At 41.5% G+C, this 26,231-nt stretch overlaps 1 protein-coding gene across 1 annotated transcript in view; it reads left to right on the top strand.

Moving 5' to 3' along the window:
- The window catches only part of fars2 (phenylalanyl-tRNA synthetase 2, mitochondrial), a 130,805-nt gene that overhangs the window by 82,030 nt on the left and 22,544 nt on the right, over window positions 1-26,231 (top strand). Inside the window, exon 10 of the mRNA XM_080418527.1 lies at window positions 20,457-20,617. Within this exon, the coding sequence (XP_080274653.1) occupies window positions 20,457-20,617 (161 nt within the window). The remainder of the gene's footprint in view (window positions 1-20,456; window positions 20,618-26,231) is intronic.

Here is a 26,231-nt window from a genome sequence, read left to right as displayed (position 1 = left end):
AAAATGACACAGTATGCGTTCCCGGATTGAATGGATTAAAGCAGCGATCTGCAACTTACTTGTAATGAATAAAACATTATTTCAACCAACCTGTATGGTATAGCGGTGGTTCTCAAATTCATCTGTAATTGGGCCACAGGCCCCCATCTGAAAATATGTTGTGCCAGGGACCCCCATACAAGATCTGTGTTTCATAAATGTTCACAGTACATCTAGTATCTAGTACATCTGTACCCAGACAGGATGATCCTGACGCAAGCCGGAGGGGTCTAATCATCCTGAAGGGGTTTATTTCTCAACAATGACCGGCTCACCGTCAATTATCCCGCTTATTACACGGCTACTTAATAAATACATTCATAAATTGACCCAAAAGTAAAACAAAGGATTTTATTGCTTACGGTAATGAAAGTATAGTCCGATAATTTATGCCAGGTCACGGTGCGTCCAGTGCAACGTGTCGCCTCAGAAAACAACAGGAAGTGTTGATCAAATATAGAATACATTGTTGGTTTTCAAAAACATTCTTGAGAGCATGTGTTTAGCTTTAAATGACATTGTGTGTTTGTTTACATGGCTGCCATGCTGGATACGGCACTGCATCAAGCAGCGCTGCAGGTGCTCTGAGCCTTTGATTACACAGTGGTCTGTTATTTAGCTCATCGGTCATTATTCAGAAAAAAATATCTTCTGAATTCCTATTTCAATTTCCCATAAAGACCAGAGGAGTTGTTTGTAGAAATTATGTTTTTTTTCATAATGAATATGTGTGATTTACAGTATGTAGTTAGTGGTTGCGGTTTGTGTTTAGCTAGTGTTGTGACTGATCATCGTTGATGACCTTGTCCACTAACGAGCTAATAACAGCTAACGAGCTAATAACACAGATCCTGATGGAGGGTTGGATTCAAATTTCTAAAAAGTGTGGCACTTTTTCCGACCCCTTAAACTTTAATTAATCCATGTTAACAAGCTTAATAACGAGCTCGAAACTAATTACAGGTTCACTAATTGCACCAAAGTTTACCCTGAGGGCAGAGAGGGCGGACACAAAGATGGAGAGAGAGAGAGAGGTAGAGTCTGACTGGGAAATAGAAAGCAATAAAGGACAGATAGAGAGAAAGTTGTAAGACAGATATAATTGTGAGGCAGGTAGAGAGAGTTGTGAGACAGGTAGAGAGGGAGACAGAGACGGGCAGTGCGATGTCGTACTGATGACATCAGGGTGGAACTCCTTATTTGGGCAAGAGTGAAAGACAGACAGACTGCCGTGGACATACAAGTGCTATGTCCAGTCGGAAATGGACATAGCACATTTGATCGAAGTCACACTCGAAACGGCACTTCCTTGGGTCATCAGCGATATACCCTAGGTATTACTTTTATGCCAAATATGGGCATAAAAGACGGTCATAGACGGTTATCTTTAGACTTTAAACTTTTCTCTCTCTCTCTCTCTCTCTCTCTCTCTCTCTCTCTCTCTCTCTCTCTCTCTCTCTCTCTCTCTCTCTCTCTCTCTCTCTCTCTCTCTCTCTCCCCCCTCAACCTGGGACATCACTGGTATAGTCCATTCATCTATTTGCTTTCACACCCCACCCCTCTGGAACATTCCCCAGTGCCAGGGCCAGTCTTTAGAATATATGTATATACATTTACACCCTCTAACTGCCTGTAAGCATAGCAGCTTCCCTCTGATACAGTACAGCTGCGCTTACCTTTTTATTTCCCCACAGACCACCACAGTGTGACTACACACACTACACACAAACACGCTGTTTAGATGTTTTACTTTCATCTGACGATGGAAAGTCTGCTACCATTTATATACATTGTCTGCTTCATTCAGGGCCGGCCCTAGGATTTTCGTGGCCCTAAGCAAGATTTTTTTTGGTGCCCCCCCCCAAACACCCCCCATTATAAAATCATTATGTCATTTTTTATTGCATACTAAAATAATAACGCTAGTTGTTGGATAGGAGATACATGACATAATTACAATATGAAAGTAAAAATAAAATTAAAACAAAAAAATACTTTTTTTTCTTTTTTTCTTTTTTTCCCCAGTGGTTGTGGCCCTAAGCGACCGCTCATATTGCTTATAGCAGCGGCCGGCCCTGGCTTCATTATTGAGATAACCAGCAGGAAAGCTGGGAGGGAGACAGTGTAGGAGAGACAGACAGTAGGAGAGCGGAGAGGGAGGCAGTTTAGGAGAGACAGACGGTAGGAGAGCGGAGATGGGGAGACAGTGTAGGAGAGACAGACGGTAGGAGAGTGGAGAGGGAGACAGTGTAGGAGAGACAGACGGTAGGAGAGCGGAGAGGGAGACAGCGTAGGAGAGACAGACAGTATGAGAGCTGAGAGGGAGACAGTGTGTGAGACACAGACGGTAGGAGAGCGGAGAGGGAGACAGTGTAGGATAGACAGACAGTAGGAAAGCTGAGAGGGGAGACTGTGTAGGAGAGACGGACAGTAGGAGAGCTGAGAGGGAGACAGTCACTACAAAAGCTTAGGTGGGTCCACTGGAAAATGCCTAAATATCACCAAAACGTGTTTACAGCCATTTTAGGTGTTTGTTTGTTTATATATATATATATATATATATGTGTGTATATATATATATATATATGTGTGTGTATATATATATATATATATACACACACACACACACACATATATATATATTTATATACTTATTTTTATTTTAAAAAATTGCTGATAGTTGATGTACTAATTGGGCGTAGGGAACACATTTCAGCAAACACCCACGCCTCATTCCAACTCTGTACTGAACGTTCCGTAATTAACACATTTTGCTGTCTTCTGTTAAATACCTGAATCCACTGCGTTTCAGGGCTTCAAATAATGAACGTACAGTTGGCCTCTGGAGACAGACTGTTGGTTCACTCAGTTCATTCAAATGCTTCCGTCTTGCAGTCAGTACAACAGAAGCACTGAAAATACTAAGAAAATAAAGTATAGTGTCTAACGACCGGGAATCGAACCCCGGTAAGCGAACATCTTAACCACTAGCCTAAAGGGAAATTCCCCCTTTAGGCCGCTACTGATACACTCACCCCCCTTCTGACCTCCCCCGACCAGGAAACCCAATCCGGGTCACAGCATCAATGTAACGCCCGGGGTCCGAACCCGAACTTCTCGCCCGGAAAGTCAATATCTTAACCACTAGCCATCAGGCAGAGGCTCTGAGCCACTGATGTCCTGGGTCAGATGTTAGAACACAGTGTAGCATTATGTGTTGTTATTGTAATGGAGACTGATCCTGGGTTAGATGTTGGTCTACACAGTGTAGCATTATGTGTTATTGTTGTAATGGAGACTGATCCTGGGTCAGATGTTAGAACACAGTGTAGCATTATGTGTTATTGTTGTAATGGAGACTGTTGGTCCCTGATGAGGATCACTGGGTTCCTCTGTTTGTCTCATCTCATTAGTGATGAGATACAGTCCACTAGCCCGCTATCTGCATCATCAATTATCACTGGGGGGGGGGGGGGGTGTGTGTGTGTGTGTGTGTGTGTGTGTGTGTGTGTGTGTGTGTGTGTGTGTGTGTGTAGAGATGCATTGAGTGGGGTTTTAAAGTGAAGGTAAAAAGTTGCACGATTAGAGTCAATTTCCCTTTGACACACACTCTCTCTCTCCCTCTCCCAGTGTAATTAGTCTTATGTTAATGAGCTCGTTAGACACATGAAACTATTGTCACCTCTCTGGGATCAATTGAGCTGTGTAACGGTACACCTCAGTTTTAGGTCAGTCCAAACCAGGAGAAACAGTGGAGGAACCAACTAGAAAAGTGTGCTCGTCAGCTCTGAGCGCAGATCCCCGCCAGGCCCGGTCGCCATATCCAGGGCTGTGTCAGTGATACGGTGCAGCCGCCAGCCAATCGTAACCAATGCTAACAGATGCATCACATACAGTAACTAGAGATTTGAGGTGTTCCAATTTGCGGGAGTTTTGGACAATATCGGGGGGGGGGGGGCTAAGTTTCACGGATGCTGCGTCCATGATTTGCACTTATTGCAAAACAAATGGCTTGTTTCTATCGTACTCAATTCCTCATCATGACAGACAATACATTACATATCAGCAACAGCACTACAAGCAATAGATAGCAAAAATAGTATACTAAAGAAGGGGAGGGGGGGGCGGGCAGAGGAGAGAGGGTTAATAACAGGGGGAGACGGACACAATGTGGGAACAGTGAACAGGATGACCAGCAGTGGATAATGGCCACTGTTGGCTTGCAGAGGGTAAACACAAACAATACTTTATGTTGTTGACTGTTTATCAGCAGTGTTGCCAAGTCTGCTTTTTATAAGTGACTTTGAGCTTCTTTTACTTTTTCTGTAAAGTCGCTTCTAAATATTGGTAGTTGCTTATTTGGGCTTCCTGCCTAATGTTTTTTAAACTAGTGGTTCTCAAACTTGTTGATGTCAAGGACCCCAAAATAAAAATAAATATTTGTCCACGGACCCCCATCTGAAAATATTTTGGGCCAGGGGCCCCCATACAACTTTTCTGTAGTTACATTTAAAAAATGTTCCAAATATTTCATATACGTTTTTTTCAAGTAGTCAATGTTTAGGGTTCAAGTTGTAAAACATATTTAGATGCTATATTAAGTCATTTTGTTGGGGACCCCCCTGTTCATGCGACCTATAGTCGCTTCTTTTGGGCTTGTTTTTGTAGAACTGGTCTCTCTTGCAAAATCTGGAAGAGCCTCAGCAATGACTCGGCAAATCATTTTGGAACACACACCTTCAGCTAGCTAAACGATAATGATTTTTAATTCAATGAATCATCAAATTATGTTGGAACAAACATCTTAGCTAGCTAAATTATATTGATTTTTAATTCATCCATTGGTTGAGTTTGAGGAAAAAAACAAGTATTCAAGGGGAAGAAAACAACCCAGATGTGTTATATCGACCACATGCACACGCGCACACACACACACACACACACACACACACACACACACACACACACACAAACACAAACACAAACACACACACACACACACACACACACACGTTTTTACTATTATACTTGTGAGGACATCAACATTTTATAGGAAGCCATTGTTATGAATGCCAGTTCTGGGGCATTTTTGTCCCTAACCCTAAAACCAAAAATAGCATTTAAATAGAGTTTGTACATGTGCTTTGTTTGGGTGCAGGACACCTGAGTGCAATTAGATATAAATCAGATACAACTCCCAACTCCAACCCCTAAACCTAACCTCTGAATCAGTGGTTTTAAAACTTTTTTTCATGTCAAGGACCCCCAAAATATGTATTTGGCCGAGGACCCCATCTGAAAATATTTTGTGCCAGATGTACAAGATTTGTGTTGTTAAAATTGAAAACATACATATATATATATATATATATATATATATATATATATATATATATATATATATATATATATATACATACACACCAAAGGTTTCACATGTTTTCAAGCTTGTTTTTATAAAGTAGCAGATCTACTATACAAACTCACTGCATGCATCGTGACACGTTGTGAGCTTGTAGATCTTCAAATAGCCGATGTATACAGTGGTTGAACTGATTTTGATGCTACATTAACCCATTAAGACCTGAGGCCAATTCTACAAATGCCTTCTAAATCAGTAGTTCTCAAACTTTTTCGTGCCAAGGACCCCCAAAATGATATGTATTTGGCCGCGGACCCCCATCTGAAAATATTTTGTGCCAGAGACCCCCAGAAGAGGAGATTTGTGACGCTGCAAGCCTAATCTTTTTTTTTTCTTCACAAAACAACAATGTATCTTGTGGAGGACCAGGAAAATGGTCCTCACAATGTCTATTCCTCAAATTATACTATACTTGTGGGGACCTTTGGCGCTCACAAGTATAGCAATAGAAACACACACACACACACACACACACACACACACACACACACACACACACACACACACACACACACACACACACACACACACACACACACACACACACAGTGTAAACATGGTGAAAAATGGGAGGATTAGTGTCAGGTAGTGAAGGATGAAGCTTAATGAGTTTATCCTCATTTAACCTCACCTCACCTGTTCCCTGTCATTATCTGTCTCCACACACACACACGCACCCATTGACATGATAAGACAACCCGCGCACATAAGCACGGACGCGCGCGCACACACACACACACACACACACACACACACACACACACACACACACACACACACACACACACACACACACACACACACACACACACACACACACACACACACACACACACACAGCACTATTAAAGGCCTGGTAAAATGAAAAATGTTTTGCAAAAATTTAGAGCAAATCCGTGGTCATCATATGGGGCATACCTTAGCCTGGCTCCACCCCCTGAATCGTTTGCCTCGCATTCAGGGTCTGGTGACGCTGTCGAAAGCGGGTGTTTCTCGGTTGAAAATCTGTACAACAAATCGGGATCGGGATAATCCAGTATGAACCAATCGCCAAAGAGTCTTTGAAAAAAAAACTTTGGCCACGCCCCCATCTCAGAAATCGGCTGCATTGAGAGGGCTTTCAGACTGAATAATAGAGTGAAACGAAATGAAAATTCAGGCTGAGTGTCAGGCTAGGCATACCTAACAATAGATGCCAAAACGTTATTGAAAAAAAAAAAAGTGCATTTCTTTATCTAAAGTCCCTGAAAAGCCAATCTTAATTGCTTCGTGTCAACAAAAACGTGCCTCGTGATGACATAGATACTTTCATGAATATAAATGAATCTTGATTCCGTTCACCTGTGTGATTCCCATAGCTGCATGTTCCACCAAACGCATCTGATTTTAATTACAGAGCTACTCCGTTTTGAATCTCATTCAAGATGACGTCCAGACGGTGCATTACTCATTTTAAACTCAATCAGCACACTCAAATATGTCTCTGAAAACATTTTAGGTTAGAAATAAGCAACTTGGTAACAAACAGTTCTACACAGTGGCCGTCTCTCTCTCTCCCTTGCGCAGCGTTAGCCTGCAGGCTTGGATTGATTAATTGAATATTTTATTAGATAAAAATGCAAAGTCAGTACAGTCAAACACTTGGCCTAAAATGATAACACCAAAACAGTCCTTGCGGTCATGTTTCCATTGGGGTCCTATGTACAAACAATAACACTGTGCACCTAGAGCTCTCACGATTACAAATTTAAGTTGACGATTAATTGTCACTCAAATAATTGCGATTAACGATTTAATTGTGTGTTTGGCATTGAGCATTGGAGCATATGAATACAATTACAATTTCTGTTTGCCTTTTAAGCTTCGTAATAAAAAATTGCACAGGGCAGATATGACAAATAATTTAAATGTACAAAGAAATTATTAATAAGTAAGACGCGCGAACGCTGGAAGCAAACGCAGCTCGAAAATATTGTGTATTTACGGACTTGTAATCCGTGTTATTTCACCGTGATGGGGAGAGAACATTGACTGTGTGTGTGTGTGTGTGTGTGTGTGTGTGTGTGTGTGTGTGTGTGTGTGTGTGTGTGTGTGTGTGTGTGTGTGTGTGTGTGTGTGTTTGTGTTTTGCAGGCTGTTGTGCATTGTAATGAGAGCATTGTCTAAATTCCTGCACTCTGGCGCACTCTGCCGGCTGCTTACAGGCAGTGCACGCATGTGAGTCACATGGGGGCGCGAGCCAATGAGAGCATGAACACAGACACACAGACACACTCACAAGCCGAGCACGGTTACATAGTAAGCTCCACTTGGTCGGAGGCGCGGCTTCGCCGCGCCTCCTTCCGCGTTCGCAATAATTTTATACAAAGTGACGCGTTGTAAACTTGTAGATCTGCTATTTCTTCTTTTTTTTATATTTGAAAATGTATGAACATTTTTCAACATGGAAACGATTATGACGATTATGCAAAAATAATTGTGATAACCTCAAATAATTGCGACTAGAAGATTATGTAATAATTGTGACAGGCCTATGTGCACCATGTGAGTGAGTTACACCGTGCCATAGCCTGAAGGGATGGAACCTTCCGATTGGTAAAAAAGGAAAAGGTAGTTTCCCTGGACCTTTAAGAGACAACACGGGACAATTGTGTTCGTTATAGATGCTCGTCAAAGCCGCACGCACCATGGTGGATTCTAACCCACAACCTCTGCGGTGGTGCGCAGGCACTTTACCACTGAGAGTAACTTTCCACCACTGCTAACAGCAACTCTGAAAGTTATGTGCTTGATTCTAAATAAACCACATTAGATGACAGAGAGAAATGTCTCTCTCTCTCTCTCTCTCTCTCTCTCTCTCTCTCTCTCTCTCTCTCTCTCTCTTTCTCGCTCTCCATATTGATCTATAAGCAGCAGAGGGTAAAGCGGTGGTTGCCTGGATACTAATCACACCGCATAATTCACAGTGTGCCTCCATTACTAATTCACAGCACACACAGTCAATAAACGCTCACGCACACACACACTTGCGCGTGCGCAGTAAAAGTTTGCATTAAACTTCAGATTGTTCTCTTGTTGGTATTAAGTGTGTATCAGCACACTGGCTCCGTATTGAATGTCAACAACACAAGCCCATAAGTGCTGCTATTGTTAGCATTGTGTTGACTGCAGGAGCAGTGTTGAGCGCTTCTACTCAGGAGTATTATGTTCTGAATGTGATGCCTGATTTGTACTTTGTTTATACTTTGTTGTCGTTCTGTCGTGTCCCAGAAATAGCCCATTTACAAGCTCAAAACACATTGTGAGCTTTAGGATTAAGCGAGTATTAAAGTTCCACTCCCCACATTTCTTTTTTTGTTTTGAACACATTGTCTGCCAATGATGTATACGTCCTTTCAAATCCAACACTTGCCTGCCAAAGACGTACTGTATATATACGTTGTTTAACAAAAAAAAACATGTTTTCAGTGATTACGCTAGAGGGCACTCTTCGCCAACCTATGAATGATCCTTTTACTGCAAGAGATTTCTACAATAGGGTATTGCTTCTTCCATCACTGGGAATGGGACTATGGTAGCCTCACAAAGTCCAATAAAAACCTCCATACAGGCTCGCGCACACACACACAACGTCTCGCAAGTAACCCTAGTAACAGTAAGAAGAGAGCTAGTGTGTTGACTGCGCAGCTACTACCGTGGCTGAGTGGTGGTTTTTTTTGCGGCGTGCACAGTAGAAGGCGTGTGAGTACTATATGGCCTCGGTGGCTAAATTAACCCATTAAGACCTGAAGCCGATTCTACAAATGTCTTCTAAATCCCAACAGTATTCTGAAAAAACGTATGTTTCTATATCAGTGGTGCTCAAACTTTTTCATGTCAAGGACCCCCAAAATGATATGTATTTGGCCGCGGACCACCATCTCAAAATGTTTTGTTCCAGGGACCCCCAGAAGCAAAGAATAGAGTTAAAATTTTTCGATTTGCACATATTTTCATGATTTTTCAAAAATAGAAGATCTACAAGCTCATAGCGCGGCACTCGGTGCCACGCTATGAACTTGTATATCTGCTATTTTTGAATAGCCAAAGTGTAAAATAATGCTTTTTAGCTCAAGTGAAAAAGTGACACAGATGCGTTCCACGTCTTAAAGGGTTAAAACCTGTTTGTGCATGCACACCGCCTACAGGGCTAAATGTGGGCGAAAATGGCAAACATGTGTAACCCTATTGTTGTTGACTGAAAGAATGGTATAAACAATATCTAAGTGAGCCTACTGTATGCCTGCTGAACAACCAATGGCTACACTCTGTGAAGAGTTTTAAACAGGATCCTGAGTTCTCAGTGGCTGATGGTGGATTCACTAACACTTCCTGAGTGGCACTGCCTAGAATGTTAAAATAGACCCGATAACTTTTGTATTTGTAGTGATGCAATGAATAAATGATTGACCAGCGCGGTGCCTCCACTGTGGAAATGCTACACCAACTGTTATGGTATATCCTGTACTTCCCCAGAAACCTTATTAGAAAAATGTATGTGAAAACCTTAACAGACTACACAGGTCAACACTTGTTTATATAGAAGCATCAAACAATAGTTTATTATTGTGTGTGTGTGTGTGTGTGTGTGTGTGTGTGTGTGTGTGTGTGTGTGTGTGTGTGTGTGTGTGTGGGGTACTTCCCCAGAAGCCTTTATTAGAAAAATGTGTATGCAAACCTTTTACCTTAACAGACTACACAGGTCAACACTTGTTTATATAGAAGCATCAAAAGGTAGTTTATTATTATTTAACTGCTTGTGTGCGTTCGTGCATGCACTTCCAAAATGTAAAAAATCACTCTGCTTTCATTTTTAAACCTACTCTGTTGCCTTTTTACTCCCAGGAAGAATTTACTCAACTATATATATATTTGTAAACTCAAAGTATTGCTTATTAATTATTGATTTTATAATGGCTGAGAGGTGTAGTGAGGCACGACGCGTCAGCAGACTGCCTCCGACCCTCCAGCCAATCCAGCCAAGACCCTCCAGCCAATCAGAGTCAAGGAATGGGACTAGCCGTTTTAGAATAGAAGTGGAGACGCATATGCTTTTCAACCATTTAATGGTTGTCATGCCAGAGCCACGAGCGATTTTTGTGGCAAGTTTGAAGACAATTGGACAACTGCTGTGCTATGAGTTGTAGTACGCACACATACTGTACAGGCTGGCTCGGGTAGATATATTTTTGGTACTTTTGCTCGACACTCCCGTATGACAAAGTAGTTGAAATATGGATATACAAGGTTTCTGCCCGACAACAAAGATAATGTTCTTGGCAACACTTTTTGAAAATCTGTTGTCCCCAAAATGGGGGCAACAGGGTTAATTTTATTAAATTTGTATTTGTATATATATTTTATATATATTTATTCAATCAATAAAAAAGTAATATCAAGAGATTTTTTATGAATAAGAATTACATTGGAACACAAGGTACATTTGTTTTTCATATCCTGGAAAGTAAGATTCCAGGATCATTTTTATTTATTTTTTCGCCCGAAAAGCGACCACATCTTCCAGTACATGTCCCATGCAGTCCATTCTTCTGTTTGGCCCATTTAGTATTTCTATATAAATATACAGTATATCCCCAGGGCCTGTCCCAGTCGTACGGCCCGTGTTACTAGAAAGCTGTCAGCCGGCGTGTCCGTCTATAAATCATGTGTTTGGACAGTATTGGGACTTGCCAATAGTCCGTTAAACAGGCCTAATGGTGACAAATGGCCCTGCCAACCACTAACCAACAGAGAGACGACAGGGGACAACGGAGGGGACAACAGGACACAGGCCCTTCAGGGACTGACATCACACCAGCCGTTTGTCCCTGTCATGTCCAACAGGCATGAAAACCCATGGAACGGCCATGCTAATGCTAACCAGTATAGTGGACAAAGTGCTCAACCCCAGTACTTCAGTCAAAGTATATATACTCCTGTTCAAATATTACTCAACTGCAAGTGAAAATTGCTCTGTCAAATTGCTACTTAAGTTAAAGTTGCTTTTAACTCATTGAGTGCTATTCATGTGTTTCACGTGTTTTACCGCTATGGTGCAACGTGCCAATCACGTGTTTCACGTGTTTTTATATCAAGATAAAAGATCTTTATCTTGATATCATTATCTGAAGATTTGCAGCTCCATCCACTCCTTGTTTAACTTATAACTGAAAAAGGCTGTATCTCGCTTCCTAAGCACTTTTTTTTTTACTTTGAAAGAATCTCTGGCACTGGGACAACATAGCCAGAAATAATTCTGGCACTCAGTGAGTTAAGAAAATACTTAAGTATTTTTAAAAGCATGTACTTTTGAATACTTAAGTGTTCAAAAGTACAAATTACAAAGTAGATTGCATTTTTTTAAAGCAATGCATTGCTCTATTGAATTTTTTAAAATAGTAGCTCACAATGCTATTTGTTGAGCTTGTATTGTAGATGTGCTATTTTCACTTATTCTGAATAGGGATTGATTATGTTATTAAACTATTGATTATCTTGTCTGGTTCTCCTCATCCCTCCTCCATCTCTCCACACCTCCGTCAACCTGGGTGTATTATTTTCAAATGTCACATTGTGAACACATAAGGCCATCAATAGATGACATTTCTACTGGCACGCACGCACGCGCTCACACACACACACACACACACACACACACACACACACACACACACACACACACACACACACACACACACACACACACACACACACACACACACACACACACACACACACACACACACACACACACACAGATCACTCACACACACAGAGATCACACAACACTCACACACATGTGTGCACAAATACACGCGCGCATGCAGACACACCTAGTGTCACAGCTGAACCTGTCAACATGTGTTGTTTGTCAGTCTGCAATAGACTTCAACATTAGACATGAAGTGTGAAATAAGCACCGTTTACACTCATACCACAGTTAAGGTTAGACACGGTTCTCTAGGTTGAAGCACAATGACACTGATAGGGTTTGGGTTTGAGTAGTTTCCCTGTCATGGTGTAACTCGTCCAGTGATCTTGGCAATTGGCATTCTTTTTTTATTTTATTTAAATTTTTTATCCCACGATTTTTGTAACCCATTTTTTCACCCATTGCCAATTATCTAAGTAATCCTGGGCGCTACACTCCCTCTGCCAGCCTAGGGAGAGCCTAGAGCCGAGCTCATGCCTCCTTCAATGCCTCATGCCTCATGCCTCCTTCAATGCCTCCATCAGGCGCCCCGGCTGACACGGGGGAGGCAGTCCATTGGCATTCTTGTTGTGCTTCTCATTGACTTCCATTGTACAGTCAAAGAGCTCTCAAAGTCACAAGCGCATAACCAAAATGCAAACAAAGCTGTTTCTGACAATACATAACATCACAAAACCCAGTTTAACAATATAAATATATATGTTTTAATAGAAATGTCAACTTCATGTTGATTTAGCCATTTGTAGTAGGAAGAAGACCTGGACTGGATGTGTGGACCGCGGATCCGGATCTTCAAATCAACAGGAAGTTGATATTTGTATTACAGAAATGAATAAAGAATCAAATGCTGTTATATAATTGTCAGCTTTGTTTGTGTCTGTTTGTGTGCTAAAAGGGGGACTTAAAGAGTGACTTTGAGAGCTGTTTGACCGTACAATGGAAGTCAATGAGACTATGTTTGGATAATTAATTTCTATGTCACCAATTGCACTAGTTACGTCATAACAAGGTAACTACACAACCCTGACCCCTACCAAAGTGTCCTATTGCTTTAAGGATTGACACTGTGTACTGCACTAAATCTAAAGTCTACTCTAAATGGTCTACATACTGGAATTGACTTCAAATATTGATTTATATCCTTCTTTGGATAAGTGTTGAAATCTGATTTCACACACGCGCGCACACACACACACACACACACACACACACACACACACACACACACACACACACACACACACACACACACACACACACACACACACACACACACACACACACACACACACACACACTATTAATTATTCACACAAACGCAGATACACACACACATTATTAATTATTCACACACACACACGCACACACACACACACACACACAATCAGTCATAAATCATATTTTTCCATCATGTGTGGAGGATAATATTCCGTAGATGAATACACATGTTAATAGTGTGTGGTGTCACACATTGTTGCTATCAGGAAGAAACCTTGTATCTCCATATTTCAACATAATTAAATTAAACCCCTACCCCGTCGTATGCCTGTGTCATGTGTGAGCTTGTAGATCACTATTTTCTTTTATTTGAAACATTTCGGAAGTAAAAGTTTTTTGTTAAAAGGTTCAAGCTCAATATTCTGATAGTATTAATTTCTATAGTGTTTATTCAGTAATAGGGGTGGAGACACTTCACCCTGTATTACTGTTTGTTAAAAAAAGTGTTAAATATCTCTATATTGCTATATGGTGTGTGTTCAGTAATAGGGGTCTCCCTGTCTCTCCAGGCCTTTAGTAAACAGAAAATATATTTTTCAGGTGGGTTGTCAAATTTCAGCCAATCAGGAGAGAGTACCCAATTTGTATACTATGTGAGTTATCTCTCCTGATTGGATAACATTGGTATCCCGTCTTGAAAATGCATTTTCTGTTTAACATAGAGCTGGAAAGACAGGGAGACCTGGAGTTACTGAACAAACACCTTATAGCAATGATTGACTATCACAATATAGAGACATGTAACACCCTACCTTTTTAAGTGCGTGTGTGTGTGTGTGTGTGTTTTATAAATATTGAGCCAATTAACAAGAGCTTGCGACTAAATAATAACTACATTGGATCCATTGGAATCCATTTTGGATCTATTGGAATCTATATATACATACAAGATTTCCAGCCGACATTGACCATATCGCTGCTGTCGTCCAGAAACCTCTTATCTCCATATTCTAACTTTTAGTTTTTTCGTAAATTAACACACTACTTGATCATACTACAGCGTCACACAAAAGCATCAAAAGTAGCAGATCTGCAAGCTAGAAATGAGGCGCGAAGCGACACGTTTTGAGCTTGTAGATCTGCTACTGTTGATGCTTTTGAAGTTGTATCCTGAAAGGTAACGGGTTTGGACATATGAGGTTTCCGCCCGACAGAGACCATAATGTAACGACACGCTAGATGACAATAGTCTGTCCACGTATTAATCATCAAAATGTGAATGATGGCGGCGGAGATTAGTTATGTTGAAGCGATCAACTTGACTAAACAACACACTCGCGCAAACACACACGCGGATACACCGTGCATATGCTAGTGCATGAACGTTTTAATTGATTACTTTATTAACAGTTTGCAAAAGAAGCACAGAAAGTACAGTGTAATACAAATACAATGCTTAAAGGGGTTCTAGGCAACTTCAGAGATCAAAAAAAGAAAAAAAATGTTGTTCAACAGATCCAAACTTGGCTCCGCCCCTCCACTCCACCCCCTCCCTCCCTAGAATCCCTTTAAAGGATTGAACCCAAGAAAGCACTATGGCTTGTTTCCATCGGGGTCCTTTGTACTCAATTCATCGAAACATTTAGTGAAAGACAAATATATATATATAAACAAGTTGTAATCATAAAGAAAAATATGTACAGTAAACAGTTCTGGGGGAGTCTGCATTTCTGGTGAGAGGCTAGATTTTTATATACAACGCGAGGGTTCTTATAGTTAACTAAAACTAATGAGATCAAAACCAAACCAATAAAAAACAATAGCTAACTAAAACAGTTTTGTGTGTTTACAAAACTAACTAACTAGGGTCATCGTCATAGAGCAAATTTCCTTAATCTTCAAAGATAGCAAAAATAGCTCTTCTACAAGTTCACAATGCATCGTTATATTATTGATATATTATACATACAATATCTTAGTAGCGATGTAGCTTGTACATCTACTATTTTGGAACATGTTTTGAAAAATCTCTTTTTTTTAACACATTGGGTGCCAGCATTTTTTCATAACAACTTACGTTGGGTGCCAGCATTCTCCCCATTGACTGCGCTTTGCTGTTTAAAGCTCTAGACTCCACGAGGAGCAAATCCATGTAAAAAAAAAACATCCATTCATGTTGCGCGATGACCCTGGCTACAGCCTGGAACGATAACATTTCACTCGCGAGTTACAATGGGGGGGGATCGCGCATCGCGCATGACCGGTTTTCCCCACCGGAAACAGATTCGGAGATATAGGTGTTTTAAAGAAGGAAATAGACAGGAAGTGGATGGCAGCCATGTTTTTGTTTTTCCGGTGATCTATCTGGCCTATCCTTCTCAAGATCACAATGGGTACTCCCAGAGCTGCTCTAGCCCCGCCCGTGTGGAGAAAAACGAAAAAAACAAAAAGACATATTTCACGGTCTGGACCGTGTTCGGCACCGGACCGCTACTCTGCGCAAACACGGTTCAGACCGTGTTTGGCACCCGATGTGTTAATACATTTTTTTTTCACATACATCTTCAAAACATCAGTTTGGGGGTCCTTGACTTGAAAAAGTTTGAGAACCACTGGTATATAGTATCCTGTATCGAGGGTGGTGTGGTCCTTTAAGGTGCGGTGATAGACAGAACACAGAATGGAGGGTAAGGGAGGGCAGAGGGTGTGATGGAGGAATGCAGGCGGAGGGAGAGATGGATGGAATGATGCTCCGCTGAGCAGAGGAGAGAGAGAGTGCGAGCGAGGGAGGGATGGAGGGAGGGAGGGAGAGAGAGAGAGATAGGGAGATGAACGAGTGCAGGACAAATGAAAAGAGACAGAGGGAGTGATGGAGGAAATGAAACCCCACCGGAGGGCGGGGGGTGGGGGGGGTATGGATGAGTGGAGGACAGAGGAAGAGGAGTGGAAGGAAGGAGAGGAGGAGAGGAACTGATAAGAGGAGCGAGGGAGTGATGGCATCTGCAAAAGGAAAGATGATGTAGGAAGATGAAAGCTGGGGAAATGGTTGATGGAGAGAGAGAGAGAGAGGGAGGAGAGAGATAGACAGAGTGTCTGTGAGAGAGAGAGGAAGAGAGAGACGAGATTGAATTTAATTTAATTTGAGAGAGTTAGGAGAAAGAGGGGGAAACAGACAGACCGGCAAGGGGAGAGAGAACCACAGAGAGAGAGAGAGAGAGAGAGAGAGAGAGAGAAGGAGATAGACAAACAGAGAGAGAGACACAGACAGAGACAGAGATGTGTTAATGAGGTCTTGTGAACTCCAGCCTCACTGTGAAGAAAGAGAGAGTGAGTGATGGAGATGAAAGAGAGATGGCAGCAATACCATAATGGTGCCTGGATTAAAGAGAGAGAGGGGATATTCTGTTTTATATTTAATAAAGTTGAAGCCTGTGTGTGTGTGGGTGGGTGGGTGTGTGTGGGTGGGGGTGTGCATTTCCACACCCGAGGTGGGATTGTTGTAAATCTCTTCATAGCGTTGTGTTTTGATCCAAGGCAGGTCATGCGTGGTCAAACCTTTTTGAAATGTTTTATACTTTACTTTATAATCTTGTTGAACTTTTTTAACCACTTAAAGGGATAGTTCACCCAATTACTTTTACTCTTTGTTTCTCCTACCGGAACCGCTGCCTATACCGATCCGCTGGCCATCAAATTATCAGCTTAGGAATGCGTCAAAAACAAAACGATATCCATGAATTCAAGTCTCCATGGGGTGACCAATCGATAGAAAGAAAGTCATTTTGGGGGTGAACTATCCCTTTAAGCCCTAAGCACTTTGTTGAATTGCAAAAAATTGCAGATCCAAACGAGGGTGAGAGAGAGGGAGAGAGAGATGGGGAATAGAGAGATTATTTCTCATCAAGGATGATGAGAAATAATGTCATCGACAGACGGCTACATCAACCCCACACACTCGCTCACGCGCACACACACACACACACACACACACACACACACACACACACACACACACACACACACACACTCTCTGTTTGTGACACATGTTGTCCTCACCCACACACACACACCCACTCTCACGACTTGTTGTGATTGGCTGGGGGAGGGGGCCTGGCAGCACTACAGAGTGAGTAAGACACGCGTGTGTGTGTGTGTGTGTGTGTGTGTGTGTGTGTGCCACCCTGCTGCTGGGTGAGCTGGCAGTTTGCTCAGTACACACGCGCACACACACACACACACACACACACACACACACACACACACACACACACACACACACACACACACACACACACACACACACAGTGGTTCACAGACAATAAGTGCGTAAGCCTTGCTGAGCCATGTGTCCCATAGGGCAGGAGCCTATCTCCTGTTTCTGTAGTGTGAGGCAGAAGTACAAGTTCACCCCCTGGACATGACACTAGTTTGTCACAGGGACTTACCTCCAATCCAACTTCACGGCCCTCTCATCTATGTCCCACCGCCGATCCGACTGATATGCCCATATATGGAGATCCCTGATGTCATCAGTATATGGGCATGCCCCCTTTTGTGCCCATATATGGAGCTAACTGCTTTGTTTGCGCATGATGCCATGATGACACATTGAGGTTAGACAACACACTCCATATTTGGGCGTAGCTGCATTGGTAACTGTTTATAATAATAATATAGGTGACTTGATGAGGGCCACGACCAGTTGCGGATGTGCATGTGTGCTCGCGCACGTTCACTTACACAGCTGTCACAGGCTTTGTTTTCCAACCTGTTCTCTCAGTCACTGCAATGACTACAGTATATCACTTTACAAATTGTGTTTATTATTAAGAAGAATATCTACTTTAATTATTGATATTACACTTGCAGGCTACACGACATTTGGTATGACAGGTGAAATAAACAATGGCATTTTTGTTTAAGCTCCAATAAACCATTTGAAAGTAGAACAATTAAATTAAAAAATGACAAATGTAGAACTAATTAGATTGTTTTTACTTTATCATGCTCTTCTTATTTGGAAAAAAAACTGCCTGTATATCCCTTGATCGGTAAGGAAACCCTCACTTTCAGCTGTACAAATGGTGATCCTCTTACCTATCCATGTTATTCCTGTGTGATTAGCACACACTGCCTGCAAAGAGTAGGCTACACCTCTGATTGTTGAATAGACAGCAGATCTGCAAGTTGCACTTCTTAACGATCGCCAATCAGTGTGTATTGTTCTAGGCTGGTCTCAGGCAGCAGCAGTAGAGACCATATAAGGCTTGTTATATGGTTATGGCTGAGTCATGGTGACATAAGCGTGATGACGTGGTCCGCCCGCCCGCCTGCCGGCCGTCCGGTCCTCCCTTAAGCCAATTTTGATATTAGACAGGATACCAGGTTAACCATGAACCTAGCATCTGTTTAAATAACAGACAGACAGACAGAGAGACAGACAGCAGGAAGTGGAGTGTTGTTGATTGCTTTTTATCACGCTGTAGATTTATTCCTGGGTATCTTCTTCTGTGGTGTGACCCCTTGACCTCACACTCATTAGCATAGAAATCACATTCCGTGACTGCTGATTGGGGCACACCATTCTTTGAGCGCAGGTTGTTAAACTGTGTGTGTGTGTGTGTGTGTGTGTGTGTGTGTGTGTGTGTGTGTGTGTGTGTGTGTGTGTGTGTGTGGGGGTGTGTGTGTGTGTGTGTGTGTGTGTGTGTGCAGACACAGTGCTAACATTTTATGCATAATGATAAACAGACCACTCTCATCAAAGCAAAGTAATTTATTTCTCAAGAGAATGAATGAGCGTGTGCGCGTCCGTGTGTGTTTGTGTGAGAGAGAGAGAGTTTTTGTTGTGTGTGAAGCAGCATATTCTAAAGTTTTTATTGTGGCTCCGATGTTCAGGGAAAAATCTTTATAATTTTGATGAAACCACAAGTTATAAGTTGGGTACATAAAAGATAAAATTGTAAAAATATACGCTTACGTTCAAATCCACTCTGCTGTTTTTCTGGTGTTCAGCACCCTCCATGTTTATTTAGAGTATTTCCTCAAACATTCCCATCAATAATGAGTTGTTCCCGTTGCCCTGCACCTCTTTGCTGGTGGTTCGTCTGGCAGGGGGTTGTCTGTCATCTCTGGCACGGTCTTTCGCGATGCCGTGCAACTTTTCCCGCAGTATTTCTGTTGCTTGCCGTTGCAAGGGTGAAGTAGCGGCTTATTTTAGGCCTAAAACCAAGCCATCCAGGCTCCTGGTGAATCATAAAACATTTGATTTTCTTTAAAAAAATATATATATTTGAAAATCGCAAAAAAAAACAAAGTTACGAGTTGTAACCAGTGTTGCTTTCACATTTTGAGTAATAAATATTACAGTTACTATTTTCCAAAAGTAACTTGTTACTATTTTCACAAGCTTTGGTGGTATTTATCGTGCACCCCGACATCCACTGTCGGAATATGAAGCTAACTAACCACATATTGCCACATAATAACATATGGAATATGAAGCCAACTAACCACATATTGCCACATATTGCCACCTAATAACATAATACAGAGATACATTACAATATCCACAATGCCTCAGCACTCTGCTCAGCTGTTTAGAATGCTCATTTGTCTCCTTTCTCAAGTTCATCAGTTTCTATGGCTTATTGCGCATATTGCATATTGCGTTTTGTATATTGCATATTGCATAGATTGCATATTGCATTGCTTGGCCCCGTATTGCTGCTTGCAGCTATATATGTGTTTGTTTATTTCTGTTTAAATTGTATTCATATAATGTGTTTCCATGACAACCACTTCCACAAATAATGTACTTTTTTATGCATTCATTTGACTTGAATTAAACAGCTCTTAATTTTTTTCTTTCTTTCTATCTATCCATCTATTTTATTTCTATCTATCTATAACTCACTCTCTCTCTCTCTCTCTCTTTCTTTCTTTCTTTCTATCCATCTATTTTCTTTCTATCTATCTATCTATCTCTCCCTCTATCTCTTTCTTTCTTTCTTTCTTCCTGTGTGTCCAGCGGGTGCAGCTAATAAGCTGGGCTGGGCGTTCGGGTTGGGTCTGGAGCGCTTGGCCATGGTTCTGTTCAGCATCCCAGACATCAGGCTGTTCTGGAGTCAGGATGAACGCTTCCTCACACAGTTTGTTCTGCCTGACATCCAGCAACCTGTCTGCTTCCAGGTGAGACACGCACGCACGCACGCACGCCTGCTATTTTTTGCTATTCACCATACAAAGTATATACTGTAGATCAGAGCTTAACCATGTAAACCCTTAAAACAGACCAGATTTTTTTTTCATTTACACTATTTGCTCACAACGTGTCGACGCGAGCATGTACAGTAGCCTACACCCTTTGTATAAAACTATTAAAAAAAGATTTAAAAAAAACACACTATGGAAATACTGAGTGTGAATATGCATAACACACACACAAACTGTGAAGGTCTTTTCCATGAACAAATCGTTGACCTCCAACAGGTTATAGCTTCATAGTGCTTCATGACCACTGTAAACTTAGAATTAAGATGGACAGACAAAATACATATAGCTCATGTTTATTTAATATGTATTTATTCAGTTCCATTATTATTTACAGCACCTTGAATTTTTTGACTCAACATTTTTGTCCACGTAATAAAAACGCTAACGAACGTACTAATAATTGAGTGAATGTTGGCTACATATCATAGCACAGTTAATAAGTCATGGAAGTCATGGAATTCATTCATCAATCAATAATTTCTTCGAGGGCTTTTTTCGGCTAGACCATTTCAATTCAATCCATGATTTAAATGCATTAACCTGCAAACATTTGACACAAATAAATAAAGAATTAAATGTAACAATTCTATTTAGATCATCCCCCTCTCTCTCTCTTTCTCTCTCTCTCTCTCTATCTTTCTCTTTCCATCTCCGTGTCCATTAGCATTATATTAGCATTCAGCATCATGTTCCTGCTTATCATTCTGTGTGTGTGTGTGTGTGTGTGTGTGTGTGCGCGTGTGCGTGTGCGTGTGCGTGTGCGCGCGCGCGCGTGCACGTGTGTGTGTGTGTGTGTGTGCGTGCGCGTGCGAGCGAGCGAGCGAGCGCGTGCGTGTGAGACACAGACTGTCTAACCTGGACATTTACACTCACTGACCCCTGACATCAAACACCTCAATCTAGCGCCTGTTCACAACCATTCATGTGCTGTGTGTGTGGAATCATTCATGCCTGCCACTTCATTTGCATGCATGACTGTGTGAGTGCTTTCAACCAGCCACAAAAACTAATTTGTTGTGTGTGTGTGTGATAGACAGGTCATTTGTAAGTAGAACATGTTTACATGCATCATTGCGGCTTAATACATTGTGGCGTAAGTGGAAACTTGTATCTCCAAAATCGTTACTTATCAGGAAATGTAAAAAAGAACCTGTGTAACTTAGTCCTCTAGCTTTCTGTTTGTAAACAAGGAGTCAGACTTGCCCAGTAATTGTACTTAGTTACGTTCCACCACTGACGTCAGTGTTTAGTGCTGTGTGTGTGTGTGTGTGTGTGTGTGTGTGTGTGTGTGTGTGTGTGTGTGTGTGTGTGTGTGTGTGTGTGTGTGTGTGTGTGTGTGTGTGTGTGTGTGTGTGTGTGTGTGTGTGTGTGTGTGTGTGTGTGTTGAAGCGCAGTGACAGATCATAACCATTTGATTCACTGCTGAACTGGCATTTACAGCCTTTTTTTTTTACTGTGCAGTTTACAGCAAGCATAAACTCATGTTCCCACAGACAGACAGACATTTTAGGACAGGATTTTATAAACTATTTCGGTGCCGGCCTACTCGGGCCGTGCATGTGGGCCACGCAAGTGGGGAAAACATGTATTCCTGTTATGATGACCTCATAACGGGAACACATGAGGTCATCACACATGTTATGATGACCTCCTCTCTCCTACTTCCCCTACTGTACCTTCTGTACCTAAATTATATATATAATAGTACATTACAATAGTGCGTTGACCCTGAAGAACTATACCTGCTAATACTGTATGTGTCCTGATACAACGAAAAAGGCAATCAAGTCGGCCGTCATGAAAAGGCACACATTAGCAAAATGCATTAGATTTGTTTTTTCTTCGTCTGTGGGTGAGTTTCAGTTTGTTTTTTTGATATTGAAAAGTAAGTCTTGTTTATATGCAGGGGCCAGTCTGAAGTGTGTTTGTGTTTTTAAAAAGACATACTGTAACAACGCAATCCGCAAGTGTGTTTCACTTTGTGCTTAGCCATGTTTACTGTGATATCAACATCCGGTTTAGAGCGGATACTGAAACTGTGTGTGTGTGTGTGTGTGTGTGTGTGTGTGTGTGTGTGTGTGTGTGTGTGTGTGTGTGTGTGTGTGTGTGTGTGTGTGTGTGTGTGTGTGTGTGTGTGTGTGTGTGTGTGTGTGTGTGTGTGTGTGTGTGTGTGTGCGCACGTGCGCATGTGCATGTAGACACACAGTGGGTGAGCTGCATTTTTTTTTGAACCCTGTCACCTCTATTCCTTATGGAGTATTTGCCAAAAGCTGCAGAATATTTGCAAAAATAGCAGAATATTCGCCAAAAATAGATTTTCCAGATTATTTTATATCAGTGATAGTTGAAATGGCTGATCTACAAGCTTGCGATGCAATGCAAGAGCAATGCAAGAGCTTGTAGATTTGCTATTTTCACTATATTTGAAATAGGGCTTAAGTGAGAGAGAGAGAGAACAAGGGTAGAGACTCAGGGGGTATCATCATCTGGTATAAATCGGATTTGGACACCTACATTTCACAAATAAAAAAAAGAAACTTCTCATATTTGGCTTAAAATCAAGAAGGAGATCACTGACTCCAACCAAGATACCTACCTATGTGCCCTATACATCCCTCCCTCTGAGTCTCCATACTTCAATGAGGAGATCTTCCCATGTCTCCACAATGAAATCAACCACTTCCAGGCCCAGGGGAAGGTGTTGATCTGTGGAGACCTAAATGCAAGAACAGGCCACATGCCTGACTTTACAAGAGACATGGGTAATAGGCACATATTTGGTCACCACTACCCAAGAAATATAGTTGACTACCCAAGAACAAGTTTTGATACACAGGTCAACACAAACGGAAAATGCCTCATAGATCTCTGTCAAAGTCTGGGTCTGTACATTGTTAATGGTAGAATGAGAGGGGACTCTCTGGGGCAGTACACCTACGGTTCATCTCTTGGCTGCAGCACTGTTGACTATGTGATCACAGATTTGGACCCATTCTCTCTCAGGGCCTTCACAGTCAAGCCATTAACACCTCTGTCAGATCACAGCCAAATTACTGTGTATCTAAAAAAGGCAGAAACATCTAACACAAAAACTAAACCCAGTAAGCTGTACAATATCACCAAACAATACAGATGGGTCCAAAACAGCACAGATGAGTATGGTAAAGCAATTAGAGATCCTAAAATTCAATCACTCATAGACAATTACCTTGTTCAAATTTACCCTCAAAATAATCACGGCATTAATCTGGCGGTACAAAATATAAATCAAATATTTGACCAACTGGCATCTATGTCCAATTTGAAGACATCTAGATCCAAATCTAAAAATATACAAACAGAAAAATGGTTTGATTTGGAATGCAAAAACATGAGGAAAAAACTCGGAGAATTATCAAATGAGAAACACAGACAACCAAACAACCAAGACTTGCGTCCTGGTTATTGGGAAGCATTGAAAGAATACAAAACCACACTCAGAATCAAGAGAGCAGAGTTTACTCAAAAACAATTAGAAACGATTGAAGAATCACTAAATTCAAACCACTTCTGGGACAATTGGAAAGCATTACATAAAGAACACCATGAAGAGATACCGATCCAAGATGGAGAGGTATGGAAGGACCATTTCAACAAATTATATAGTAAAACTAGAAAATGTGCTCCTCGGAGCACAAGTCTCCGCCAGCAACAACTATATTGGAGGTTTCTGATTGATCCTGTCTTACCTCGCTACAAAAACGTAAACGGCTTTCTGAAGTGACACACCTTTTTATTATAGGATTGTATTTCGTCATGCGTCCCTCTAGCCAATCAGAGACATTGATGTCAACATATTGACACGTATTAAGAGTTCGGCTTTGTTGTGGGATCATTTCAACTCTAGTCCTCTTCTACGTTACAATTGTAGATGAGTATGCTTTCTTAGCTTTGGCCTTCTGCGCCTTTGCTTGACCAATGTTAGGTGTTCTCAGAGGGAAACACACACGCACAGACGGGTGACTTGGACTTACTGAAGGTACTGTTCCAATCAAGTCTGATTGATCCTGTTTTACCTCACTTCAAAAAGTAGGAGCTTTTTGAAGTGACACACCTATTTATAGAATTTTATTTCGTCACGCGTCCCTCTAGCCAATCAGAGGCATTGGTGTCAACAAATTGACACGTGTCACGTGGAGCTTGCCCAATGTTAGCTTGGCTAACAATGTTTGCTCACACAAAGCGAAAACATATTCTCCACCTTCGGCGGAGACAATAACAATGAACCCAGAGCAAACTAAAATAAATGAAAACATGCTTGCATTAGAATCAGCGATTAAACAATATCAAAATGTATACAAACACTAAATGTGCAATAAAAATCACACCCTGTGTGAAGTGGGCGGTGTCTTGCTAGCTAATCACAATACTGAATGGAGTCAACCAATCATGTACAAAAGATAAATACATTTATTGAAACACTCTTTATGATGGACGAAACCATAACTTGAAAAAAACCAATTTTTGGTTTTTTTCAAGTTATGGTTTCTTATATAGGGCTATGCACATGTGTCATGTGACACTGGCCAATCACAGTCCTGAATAGACTGTGATTGGCCAATCACAGCGCAGGATAATTGTACAAATTTCCTGGGCCCAGATCACAGCGCAGGACAATGTACATTTTTCCAAATCTCACTTATAGGGGCGGTTTCACCGCCCAAAAATTGGAAACAAACAAACAACATACTTCACTCAAGGGCGTGGAGTGACCCAGGGCAACCAATCTCTCCAACCCTCTTCAACATTTATGTTAATGAATTGGCCAAGTTATTAGAACAATCTACTGCTCCTGGCTTCACTCTACATGACTCTGAAATCAGATTCCTCCTTTACGCAGATGACCTGGTTCTGCTGTCACCAACAGAAGAGGGTCTACAGCAGAACCTGGCTCTGCTCGAGACATTCTGTCAGACCTGGGCCCTGGCAATTAACCCTGAAAAAACTAAAGTAGTCATATTCCAAAAAAGGTCCACAAGTCATGGAAAAAAGTACAACTTCACCTTAGGAACAACAAAAATCCAACAATCAAACAATTATACATACCTAGGGCTGAAGATCAGTTCCACTGGAAATTTCAACTTGGCTATTAATGAACTGAAAGAGAAGGCAAGGAGAGCTTTCTACGCCATCAAAAGGTCAACACATGTTGACATCCCAATTAGGACCTGGCTCAAAATATTCCAATCAGTGATTGAACCTATTGCACTATATGGCAGTGAAGTTTGGGGTCCTCTCACAAAACCCGATTTTGGAAATGGGAAAAACATCCAATTGAAATCCTGCATGCAGAGTTTTGTAAGAGAATCCTCCGGGTCCAGAGGATGCATGCAGAGCAGAATTAGGCCAATACCCTCTAATCATCAACATTGAAAAAAGAGCCATAACATTTTGGAAACACCTAAAAATGAGTGACCCCAAATCCTATCATTATAAAGCCCTCAAAAGCCAAGAGATGAACATAGAGAAGAGTCCCCTCAGTCAGATGGTG

Source organism: Gymnoscopelus braueri (genome assembly GCF_963280865.1).
Source record: "Gymnoscopelus braueri genome assembly, chromosome: 21".
Lineage (NCBI taxonomy): Eukaryota > Metazoa > Chordata > Actinopteri > Myctophiformes > Myctophidae > Gymnoscopelus > Gymnoscopelus braueri.
The sequence above is the reverse complement of the archived record's forward strand: the minus strand, read 5'-3'. Positions and strand labels throughout refer to the sequence as shown.